The sequence below is a fragment of the Polyodon spathula genome, chromosome 14, assembly GCF_017654505.1.
Source record: "Polyodon spathula isolate WHYD16114869_AA chromosome 14, ASM1765450v1, whole genome shotgun sequence".
Taxonomy (NCBI): domain Eukaryota; kingdom Metazoa; phylum Chordata; class Actinopteri; order Acipenseriformes; family Polyodontidae; genus Polyodon; species Polyodon spathula.
In genome coordinates, this window is record NC_054547.1 from 31698909 (window position 1) to 31711397 (window position 12489).

Sequence of the window (12489 nt, forward strand, 5' to 3'; positions counted from 1 at the left end):
TTTAGTTTGTTTTTACAATTTACAATATACATTTACAATTTACAAATACATGCATTTCAAAAACTGATATTGTCTCATTGTAATATTTGTTCATTTAGCAAATACACCAGAATAGCATACTATAAAATAAACACAGTTTAGTACCAATAATAGCAACAAAATAATTTACAGATAAAAATGTCTTGCACATCTAAGATTTGGTATAGTGACAGCTTTTTAAATGCTTTGTTTTTTTAATCTTAAGTAATTAAGTAAAGAGGTTGTGCCTTAAAGCACCTGTCATTTTAAAGGTTAAAAACACTGTTATGAGATGCATTATAATTAAGGCACATTTTACCAACAATGTATTTAATACTAAGTCAGAGATTCAATTCTGGTTATATGGGTTGACCGCTTTGAACTGCTTCAGAGACAACCAAATGCTCCTGCAATGATCTGCAGTAAACTGACAACAATTTCCAGCAGTCCGAGAATGCTTAATCCAGCAAAGGTGATCAGGTGGTAATTCTTTACACTGACTGCGTCCAGATCAATATTAAGGTTTTCCGCTGAGTTGAGCAAGGTGCTGTTCGTTTCGCTGTCGGGAGGCAGAGACACTGCACCACAACCGTCTTTATTCAGGTACCAGTTAAAATCTACATGTGCTGTAGAACTGCAAGCAATCGAGCAAACAAGTATTAGCAAATACTTGATTTTACGTACATAAACTTATATACTGGTGCTGCTTGTCTTCATCCCCAGACTAAGATACAAACGTGTTATTTACTAATAGGATAAATAATGTCGCTAATTACGTGAGGACACAATTGTCTAGGTGGCTGTGACAGGAGAGGTCTGCTAATGACCATTCGTCTAATAATAATAGACAGGTTGTCTTTAAAACCAGGTGGTGCAATACAGGTGTTACTGAACATTAATATTAAGATTATCACTGTTCTATACGAGTCATGTTGGGGAAATATTTCAGCCAGTAAATATGCGCAAAGCAGGTATTAGAAAAATGCTATTTAATTGTATCACCCCTGTTATTACATTAATCTAGAGGCTTGTGTTTTACTGTTTCTGACCAGTGATTGCTAACTACATTTTTTTTGCAATCAATTGACAAGCTGTATACCACTGCTACACCTGGACTTCATACTATATCTTGTGGCTCTGTTATTTCAAAACTTTACAACCAGAGGAAGTAATGGCATCACTGTTACAATGTCAGTTGTGTTTTTATTAATAGCATATTTGCATCGACCTAGTTTTGTTGATGGTGAAATCGCAAGAGGACAAATGGGCACCGCTGCCCTTCTCATAAATCAGGGGGCCTCTTCCAAGAGCGTACAAGGATATGAGTACCCAGTACATAGCACCAATAATACTGGGCAGGCATAAGACAGCAGACATCAGCATCTGGAAACCAAACATATTCTAAAAGATTACTACTGTACTTTACAAACTGGTAGATTTAAAAACAAATTGTGAATAACATCATGTGACAGTTCTCTTTATAAATTTGTAGAACTAATTTACCAGAAGCAGATTAAATGTGTTTTCATTTAGAATCATTCTTTCCAGCTTGATGCAGATAAGCATTGATGGATCCGGAGTTGACAGTGTCGCAAACCACCTAGGGCAGTTACTAGCACAGAAGAGGCAGCTGAGCGTGCAATTGCTGAGTAATTATATCACACAATATCCCCCTAATCACTATAGAAACTACCCTGTGTTTTGACAGCTGGTACTTGAATTCCTCTGCCAGCTATAGGAAATGGAAAGCACAGTAACTGTCTACCCACCCCTGTTCTTGAGTTACAGCTCCCTCCTTTTTTGCTGCATGGGACATTGCTACTGCAGGCAGGACCTGTGGAAAAGAAAACAGGAGATCACTGATGTACAAGTTTACTACATTAGCTACAGTATGACTACCTTTGACTACTGCTGTGGAAAAATGATTTCTCTATCCTGAACTACCACCACACGCCCTGTTGCCAGTTGTTCAATGAAATATTTTTTTTTTCTTACTTAAATGTTACATCAAAGGGCTTTGGCAGAATTTGAAATAGTTTGATTTCAGCCGTAGTATAATTAAAGTATAAAGTATAATTTAGAATAAATTTAGAATAAATAAAAAAAAAATGAAGGTCCATAATCACTGAGATGTTTGTCTCTCGTAAATTCATAAAATAAATGTTTCTAAAATGTTAATACGGTTACAGTGCATTGCTTCAATATTCAAATATTTCAAAGACATGCTCATGAAGGAAGAGTTGCTGTTGTTCTGCTATTTAAAAAAAAAAAAAAACTAAAAAACATGATTGTATAAAATGTGGATTTTTGAAATAGAAAATGGCAGTGCCAAGTGCCATTTTAACACTTACCAGAATACCACCCCCTATCACTCCAGGCAGCCACCACTCATAGCAAGATACTGGGTTTACAAAAAGATTGCCATCCGTAGTATAATCGATAACCAGTGGAAGCAAGTTCAAGCAAATAGCTAGAACGGACAGAGCCATGTAAAAAAATCCATTGCAGGAGGTAAACCCTTCACAACAAGTCATTTTTCTGATTGTGGAGAGACGGTGCTACACTGATGTTCTCAAACCTGTGTACTACCTGAGTTTCCTCGCTTGCATTCCATAATAAATGGTTTCTGGTTTTTGATTATCCAGGCAATACAATCTTCTGTCATGCGATCCTGTCTATAGTCTGCCAGACAAGGAAATGTGGAAATAGCTAGCTGTTTTGTTTTTTACAGATATTTATTTTTATTTTGAAATATGTATTCAGGTGTGTATTGTATACTGTTATACTGTACACCTGTCCATTTTAGGATTGATTTTCAGTCCCAATGCAAAGTGGGCGATTAACTGAATACAAATATAATTCTGTTTTGGCACAAAGAGATACCTGTTCAGCATACCTGTTGTATACTGAAAAATACAAGACAGATCCAAACCCTAGGTCTGTCAACTGTGAAGAATAATGTAATTTTGACCAGAAACATTCCTTGTTAACAAAAAAACAAGATAACTTGCCTCTAGATCAGTATGAAATGTGGTAACTAGAGAAAAGTAGAGATAGCAATGGGAATGGAAAATTGGTTCAAAGCATGTAAAGAAATCTATAAACACACCTTCAGGGTCACTTTTTTCTCTTTCGTGAGCATTTTTTCAATTTAAATATATATACATGTACATTCTGAATTATGAATAGTTGTCATTTTACATTTTGGAACTGAGCAAGCTTCAACAAAGTTGAATTACTGTACTGTTACATTATAACTCCCCCCCCCCCCCCCCCCCCCCCCCCCCCCCTTCGCCCCCCCCCCCTCCCCCCACCCCCCCCAATCCCCCCATCGCCCCACACACACACTTTGGTGCACCCTATTACACCCCTAGTGGTTATCTTTGTACTGACAAAATTCCCTCTTTATTTTGTATTTGACTCAGGTGATACCCATTTCCCTGTGCGGTTTTGCTGCAGAACGTAGATTCGCATGGCGTAGCTCTCACAGGCAGCTCACACAGGCTAGTGCTGCGTGCGCAACTTGTAATAGACATCATCATTATATGTTACACAGGTGAATGAAGCACAGCTGAAAAGAATATCCACTAGAAAGTGTCCTCAGGGCATCAGATGACTCTAGGGCATTTGCCAAGCACTCCCACCTTTCGCTTCCAGGGATCATCACCTCTCCAACATCAACATCAACCCACCCTGGCCCTAATCCAACCCCAACACTAACCTTAAGCAACCCCAGCCCTAAAACCTAACCCTAACCATTAAGAATCAGCTGATGCCCTCAGGGTAGTTTGTAATGGATACTCCTTTGTGCTGTGAATGAAGCACATACTCTTGCACAGTTCGGCTGCAGGAGGATAACGTATATCACGAGTTGTGTGATACCTACCCTAGATGAGCTCCCTGCGAGAGCTACACTGTGCGAGCCATCGTTCTGCAGCGATATACTCTATATTTTTCCTATGAATCCTTGTGTAACAGTTATTGGGATCCCCCTAAAACCTATAATTGTGTATCATTCCCACTACGAAAAGGCCTGTGTATAACATATAAACATTAAAGATTTAAGACATGCTGAAACTAAAAATGGTATCTCTGTCAAAAAAAAGAAGAGTATATGCTATAATGAACTGTACAATGAGGTCACATGATGTAGTGTAGGTTGATGGACTTTCCTTACCAGTATATAACCACCAGCTAATAACAAATTTAGACAACAGTTTCAAAGACACATCTTTATCAATGTATCAATAAGGTACTGTAATATGAAACATGTCTTCAGCTGATCACATAAGATGCTCAAATCAGTTCATCTCTCTTGTGTTTGTATAAAATATATTACTTATGTCAGTTGTTAAGTTAACTTCAGGGACAATGGCGCATGTTTTAAGTTGTTTGAATTTCCTGAATAAATAAAAATGAATCATATGGTATGGCAAGGTTCTCTTTGTTGAAACACCTTAGTAACAGGAAAGGTACAGTACAAAGGTATGGTCTATAAGAATGTTACTATATTTAGTAAATGACTTCTAATTATGCTGATAGGGTGTGTATCCAGGCTGTACGCTCCTGAAAACATGACGACTCATCTCAATTTCCTGGTTCAATTAAAAAAAAAAAGTGCTAGGCAAGAAGACCTTAAAGTCAGTAATTACAACTGAATTTATATGCGTATTAAACATTTAAAATATAGTTTCCATACTTGACGGTATTCATATCACCAACCTAACGCAAATATGTAATGAATAGGATTGTATTACCACAGCTGGTAAAATAATATATGTGTACATAACAGTTAATCTCATAAACAGTATCAAGTTTTCATATCAGTTATTATGAATTTGCTACAAATTTAAACATTTTAGTTGGTGGTGATTCATAAGAATTGTTATTAATGGAACTTTTTTTCTGCAATGAACATTGACATGATTGCAAGTTTATCCTGGTCATACATGGTAATGTTCAACTGGTTTGATGGTTCAAGGGTCTTATTAGCCTGCTGGTTGAAAAGCTGGTAAAGCTGGTTTAAGAAAACAACAACAACAACAAACAAAAAAAACAGCTTTGTTGCTACATGCCTAAATTAATGTTATGATGTAAACCTGTACACCTTTTACATCTGCCTGCGATATACTAATAAATACTGTTAGGATACTAGTAACTATTTGTTCCAATTCCCAACTCGTGTAGGTCACCAGCAAGTACTATATATTTCAGCTAGATGTTCTTGCGTTCAGGCAGTAATTAGCCATCAGCTGTGCACATTATTGAGAAATATGGGCACTTCTCCCACTTCCTCAATTTAATAATAATTTAATAGTCTTAATAACATTTCTACTCTATCTCCTAACGTAACTGGCCAATCAGTAATGACGCAGGTTTAAATCTTGTCCCGTACTTCTAAACTGATCTCAAAACCTCCTTACAGATTTGCATTGGCTAACACCTTCAGCACTGAGGTCTATTCTTATACCTCCAAGGTTGTTATAGAAAAAGGCTTGTCACTGTACAATAAAACAGTCAATGGTACTGCGTAAGATACAGAGTAGTTGTTATAAATGTTTACTGTAGTAAATACCAATACATTAATCGCAAGTTAAAACCTTGTTTAATGTCATACATGGTATACACTGTATAAATATAGATTAGGTGTTTCCTGAATTTTTGAAAACAGTAAAGTCCTTAAGTTGAAGCATGATTTATCAAGCTAAATCGTAAGGGAGGTTTTCTAGCATCGATGTGTAAACAACTATTTTGATTTGAGCAACTCCGTGAAAGCAGCTTGAAAAGTCAAATTCAACGGGTTGTTTTCACCAATGCTCGTGAAAGCTGGATGAAAGTTAACTTTAAGACACTTGTGGTTTAAAGAAGAAAAAATATATATCTAAGACTGCCACCATTTTCTAATAAATAGGCACAATATGCTCTTAGGATAAGCCATAACGCCCGAGGCGCTAGCATTATTAGAAGGTGGATCTGTGTTAAGAGAATTTAGGGCAGTGCAGTTTGAGGTTTGAGCAAAGGCTTTGAAAAGTGCCCCAGTACAAAGTCTTTAGGCACATTAAAATCAGTCCTTATGCTACCAATACCGTGATATTTTAAAGGACCTGTGTTATTAAAGTGTTTTCATGAAAATACTTTTTGAAAATGGTTTTACAATTTACATATTAATTATTTGGCGCTGACACTAGAAATTCCCCAAACCAATACCGTGCAGCAAAGATATGGACATGTAATTAGAATGACTGCCGAACTACTGGGAGGCGCTAGTCAGCATATTGAAGATGTCTGTATGCAGTATGTGAGGCTCCTCTTGCCACTACGCACTGTCTCCTTGTTCGTGGAAACTGGGGCTGTTGAGAATTGCGATCTCGAATTCCGGTTCGACTTCATTCAGTCGCCCTGCTGTGTCTCTTGTGTGTCTGTGCGCTGCCGCGTCAAATTTTTGGCAACTAAAAATCCCCGTCATTTCTGGTTTTTGAGGCTCCCCCCCTCCCCCGAAATCCCATTCCCAACCCCGGCCATGGCGGCGAGCGCAAAACGAAAGCAGGAGGAGAAGCACCTGAAGATGCTCCGGGAAATGACAAGCCAGCCTCCCAATAGAAAGTGCTTTGACTGCGACCAGCGCGGCCCGACCTACGCCAACATGACTGTGGGCTCGTTCGTCTGCACCTCTTGCTCCGGCATCCTGTGAGTATATGTATATATAAAAGTTGACAGGCAGGAGGGACCTGTAATTAGTTAAAGACAATGTCCATAGGGGTGAACCAGACTCAATTTTAAAGGGGTTTTGATATTGGTATTCCACTTAGGAGACAAATGCTGTAGTGTTTTAGCTGCAGGATTACGCAGCGATTTCCAATTATTATTATTATTATTTAGCAGACGCCCTTATCCAGAGCGACTTAACGTTATCACAGTTATATCACGTTGTGTTTACATACAATTACCCATTGTAACCAATCTAGGTAAAATATCTCGCACAAATACAACAACAGTGTCCCTCACCTGGGATTGAACGGACTACCCTCCGGTCAAGAGTCCAGAGCCCTAACCACTACTCTACAATTCTATATTCCGTCTCGGAACATTAAGACAATGCATATTCTTTTATTGATTTTAGCTATATCCACGTATATCAAAAGCTAGCGTGCATAAGTTCCAAGACGCACACCCGTATTTGTACAGTGTACGTCTGCAATTATTGGACTATTAACTGAAATATGTGTTTGTTCCTAAGATTCGGGTGAGTTGGAAACCCAAGAGCAGCTGCTCTTAAATGAGCTTTGAATTGCCATGTCCATATGCTGACTGGAACATTTAAAGAGCTGCAACAGTAACAAGCAACAGTTATTTTAGAATTAAACCACAGCTAACATTGGGGAAATGTTGACCATTTATTAAACTAAAAAAGTATAGTACGAGTTATTAAAAATCGTAATTTAATTTATGTACACTTCTGATGTACAACTAACGTTCACCTTGTATTTGTTTTTGCTTAAAACTGATCAAACATCTAGTCAGCAAACCTTATTTTCTTGTTGGGTGCCATCATGTCTGCAGTTCTCTACAAAACTAAACCCTTTCCTGTGCTTTTCTAACAACTGAATGCCATGAAAATTTAAGACATTTGTTTTTTAGATGTGTGTGTGTGTGTTTAATATGTTGATGTAAAAATGTGGATTCCCAGGAGGGCCTAGGAAGACATGAAGCGTAGATATATTCCATTGGATTTCTGTATTGCCTTGCCTAACCTTATAATCAGAGTTCGGATTTGGGATTTTCAATGAATGTATCTTTTAATATTAATGTAGTTCTGTTGTGTTGTCTTAAAAAATAGTTTCTTCCCAGCTGGGGATATTGCAGTAGGTGGAGGAAATGCACATGCTGTAGGTGTGTATGCATCTACAGTATGTCAGACTAGAGTCAAGCATCAAAGTCTAGGTAGGCTACATTTTTTATCCAAGGTTAGGACTAATCAAAACATTTGAAATCAAGACTTTTACAAGGAGGAGTTGTAGACCATGCCTAACTGCGCCACGTTGCAGCTTCTAGATTTGAAAAGGACAGTCTTGCCTTGGCAGGGCCAGCATCTCAGAAGTGTTTGTGCTCCAAGTTACTGCAGTGTGTGGATGAGACTAACCAGGTGCCTGTTGAGATGACAGATAGGAGCTGTTGTTGGGTGTTCACTGGCTCTGCATATGGCTGCAGATCTTTTACTTTAAAACAGAATGATTGACTGTTTATTCCTTGAATTGGATCTGCTAGAGTGATATCACTATGTAACACAATTTTTGTTCCTGGGTAGTAAGTGTTATTTCCTAATTGCTTATGCCTCAAAAGTATAGAAAATGGCTATTATTCCCCACAAACTTTGCTTTTGTGACCAGGACAGTGATATTTCAAAATATCACTATTTCCAATGGGAAAACAGGAAAATGTGTGTCTTCTCGTTCACATAGTCAGAAAAAAACATGTGAATCCAAATTAACATGTATTTATACTAAAGTAATACAAAAATGACTACAAAAGATTTAGAAGTGAGCAGTTTTTCGAGATTTATGATCATACTGTAAATACATGTTAATACATGTTAATACTGTAAATACAGTATAATCGTAAATCTCAAACTACTCACTTCTAAATCTTTTGTAGTCATTTTTGTATTACTTTAGTATAAATACATGTTAATTTGGAGTCGTATGTTGTTTTTTTCTGACTTTATGTGAACGAAAAGACACACATTTGCCTGTTTTCCCATTGGAAATAGTGATATTTTGAAATATCACTGTCCTGGTCACAAAAGCAAGGTTTGTGGGGAATAATAGCCATTTTCTATACTTTTGAGGCATAAGCAATTAGGAAATAACTTACTACCCAGGAACAAAAAACAAAAAAAAAAAATGTTACACGGTGTATTATTCTAAATTCGTACTCAAGTTAGGCTTTAACAGTCTAAACGTATATTCAGCATTTAAAAACAACCACTATTGACCCTATCCATTTCTTACATTTGAAATGGTGAAAACATTTACTGTACAGTAAAAATGATCCACTAATCAGAATTAGCAGCTGCAAAGTACAGGCTTGTTAATAGGCTTGTTTGCTTTCACAAATAACAAATGCAAGGTTATTTCTGCAGTGAAATGCTGTTTCTGGCTAACAAAAGAAAGGCCCAATTTAGTGCTTTATCAGTGAAATGGTATATGGACAGTAACTTTTAGGGTAAGCTGGTACAGTCGTCCACATTCCTGGAGAAGTCGTATTATTAAGTTATAATTTGATTGCATTGTTTGAAGCACGTTCTTTTTTTTTTTGCTTGTCATGTACTACTGCATCCAGTGTCAGTTTCTGCATTTGTTTGCAACTGCATTGGCTTTCCCATTGATAATATGCTGACCGTCTTATCTGGGTGTTAATGGTGTTGGAGACTGTGCCAGCAGCCGTGGAGAGTTTAGTGTCTTTGGTAGATAATCCATTTGTCAGTCTAGCCCTCCTCAGTAAAGCATGTTGTATCAGGTTTCATTTGCTACAAAGCTTTGTGCATTTAGAGCTATTGTCAGATGTGGCATGACGTTTTAGTTTTCATCCTTTGAAAACCATTGTACCATATGTCGCATGCTAAATACTGTGTAAATTGAAGAGCAAAGCTACTATAGGAACCAAAAGCATTTAAGAATAATTGTTTGAAATAATTCAGTCTTACTCAAACTAAAATCTTTCAGTCCATTTAATTCTTGTGAAATACATCAAATTTGGAACAAGTTAATCTACCCAGTTACCTGTGTGGTGTGAAATTTCCAAAGCTCAGTCCGTAAGCATTTTGAAATGTTAGTTAGCTGTCATGTCATGGTCTAAAGCTTCACTCATTAGTTTATTTCATCCAGCTAAGTGCACAACAGAAATATAGCCTTGCATTAGGGATGTTATTTATACCTCAAAATAGCAATTGATTAATTGGGTGAATAAATATCGATGATTGTACCGTCCACATACTCTCCCCCTGATGTGATTATTTTAATATCATTGCTGTTCAGTAAAAGCTTGTGCACAACAGTTGAATGTGAGGGATTAATTATGCCTTGGTAATGTCAGGGAAAAAAAAAACAAAACACAAAACCCACAACATTTGCAACAAGCCTAGTCTAACATACTACAGGAGTGTTACTAAAATATTACAATACAGATTACAATACTTTGGAAACTAGCTGTTTTTTATTTGTCACAGCTGCAGCATCACACATTGCATCTTGTTAGTACTGTACTTCCTAACTTTCACTATCTGTGAAACACACAATGTGGAAATCCCTGCCTAAAAAATAAATAAGTAAATAATAATAATAATAATATTTACTTACCACAACATGCAGACCCACTATAGGTCAAGCTGATAGTTATTCCAAAATTGCGTTTAACATCGCTGATTGTTTATTTACTTATTTTTAATTATTTTAAAATCATGGAATATTGTTAAATATTAATGATATAAGTTAATTTTGAAACTCCAAAGAAGAGCAAACTGTATATAGTCAGTTTTCTTCAGTGTGCACAATTTATTTACATGCTGTTTGCCAGAAATACAAGCCTGTCATCCAGCTGTGGATTATTTTTTTGTTTACATCAAATACAATGTTTCGCAAGAGTTTTGACTAAGCGACCATCCTAACCTGGTCGTTTAGTCTAAACATGAGCAGGAAAAGAAGAGCACACCCACTGCTTGTCTGGCAGAAATACTGTAAATAGCAAGGCAGGGTGTATGGTGCAGTTTCCTTGATAAACTTAAATAATGTTATTAACTGTGCTTGTTACAAATATATATAATTATTTAATCGTTTACCAGTATTTATATCAATGTATATGAGGAGGAATGGAATGGAATATCGATTTTCGATTTAATTGTAGCAGCCCTACTTGCATACAAGCTTTTATCCTTGTAAAGGGCCAGTTGTAGATTTATATTAGTAAATAGGTTGGAATAAGTTGTGTGCACTAGATTACCTTCTCTCACACACGCAAAGTAGATAGCCCACTGAAAAGCTGACAGAAAAGTGTCTTGGATAGATTGATTAGTTGACCTCCAAACTAATAAGATGAACAAACAGTTCCAGTATTTGTACCTTACATTCTTGGTGTTCATTATACATATTTTATGAAGATTTTTCAAGCCCATTTTCTGTTTTGCTGTATTAGCAATTACAGAGATTAAACATGCAATTTACAACCTACAGTTAGATGTATTTAATGTCCACTTTCTGGTAAAATTGAAGACCCCAATAATCACCAGATACCATGAACACTGTTTATCTCTTTAAAAAAATAAAACAAGTTTTCCTAAAAAAATATTATATATATATATATATATATATATATATATATATATATATATATATATATATATATAAAAAAACATTGACTCTGGTCACATGTTGATTACTTTTTAGTCGAAATATCCTAACATTCGTATTCATCAATAGAAAACTGGTCTAGTTACATCACATGAAAAAAGTACCAATCTATTTTTTACGTTTTGAGACCTTGGATCTGTTTATCAAATATGTTCCGGTGCGGAGTAGTCTGAAACCACGCTGCATTAAAAAAAAAAAAAAAAAAACTCTTTGTGATATGTAAGATTAATATATCTAAAAAAAAAACCTAAAAAAACTCAGGATCCACACAGTAGCTGTTGAGCCTCTATTAGTTTTAGACAGTAAACAAACCGGATTATGCACACGCACGCCTAGTGATCTCTATGGAAAGCCACCTAGGACAAAAACGCATCATGCTGCACGAGCCAGAATCTCATTTGACAGAAAAAAAAGGCAAGCACATCATCCTGAAATGCCTAGTTTAAACAGTCCCCAACTTCCTGAAAATGTTGTGTAGTGATTTTTGTTTAGATTGTATATGTTATCAAAGCTTGAACTTAACTCTTAATTTGCCACTATTTGCGGTATAAGACCGACCCTGAGTGAACACGTACATAATTACCAGTATTTTTCATAAAGCGGGAAACTATTGCTAATAGAGCTTCTTGATAGATGACAGGTTTGGTCCGTGTAGATACGTGGGAGGCCCAACAATGCAAATCGTGTTGGACAGTGGAGTACAAATACCTACAGTACAGAACAACGTGGATACAATATAAAGGTATAAAGTTTATTTTATAGACCAAAAGTAACTGTTAAACTTTACGATTTTATAATATAGCAGGCAATGACCTAACATATTATGTTTATTCAGTGTCGATAAAATGCTAATTTAAACTGTCATGGAGATTATTTCATTGTAAAGTTAACCCTAGTTTTACACACACTAAAACAGAACAAACAGGTAGATAATTATTACTTTATCAAAATTCTGACTACAAAAAAAACGCAGGAGCAAATAACTATCTATAACGTTACTCTTCCTTGTTTTATCAGTATGAATAATAGACGAAATACAGTCTTGAGGTGCAGTAATGTATATCTGTTT

General features: G+C 36.3%; 1 protein-coding gene and 1 long non-coding RNA gene across 7 annotated transcripts in view; one reads left to right on the plus strand and one right to left on the minus strand.

Annotated features, from left to right (window-relative positions):
* Positions 1-83: 83 nt before the first annotated feature.
* On the minus strand, positions 84-10638 carry LOC121326679. 2 transcript variants are annotated; one of them, XR_005951497.1, is made up of 3 exons: positions 10374-10638; positions 1788-1852; positions 84-652 (listed from the first exon to the last, which is right to left on the minus strand). It is a non-coding gene; the product is annotated as an uncharacterized LOC121326679 (long non-coding RNA). The 2 variants fall into 2 exon arrangements; XR_005951496.1 differs by having other exon boundaries at positions 1522-1852.
* The window catches only part of LOC121326678 (arf-GAP domain and FG repeat-containing protein 1-like), a 28738-nt gene continuing 22588 nt past the window's right edge, over positions 6340-12489 (plus strand). For 2 of the 5 annotated variants that reach the window (XM_041270037.1, XM_041270038.1), the window contains exon 1: positions 6340-6705. In XM_041270037.1, the coding sequence (XP_041125971.1) occupies positions 6539-6705 (167 nt within the window). In that variant the 5' untranslated portion in view covers positions 6340-6538. The remainder of the gene's footprint in view (positions 6706-12489) is intronic. The other 3 variants (XM_041270039.1, XM_041270040.1, XM_041270036.1) reach the window with 2 other exon arrangements.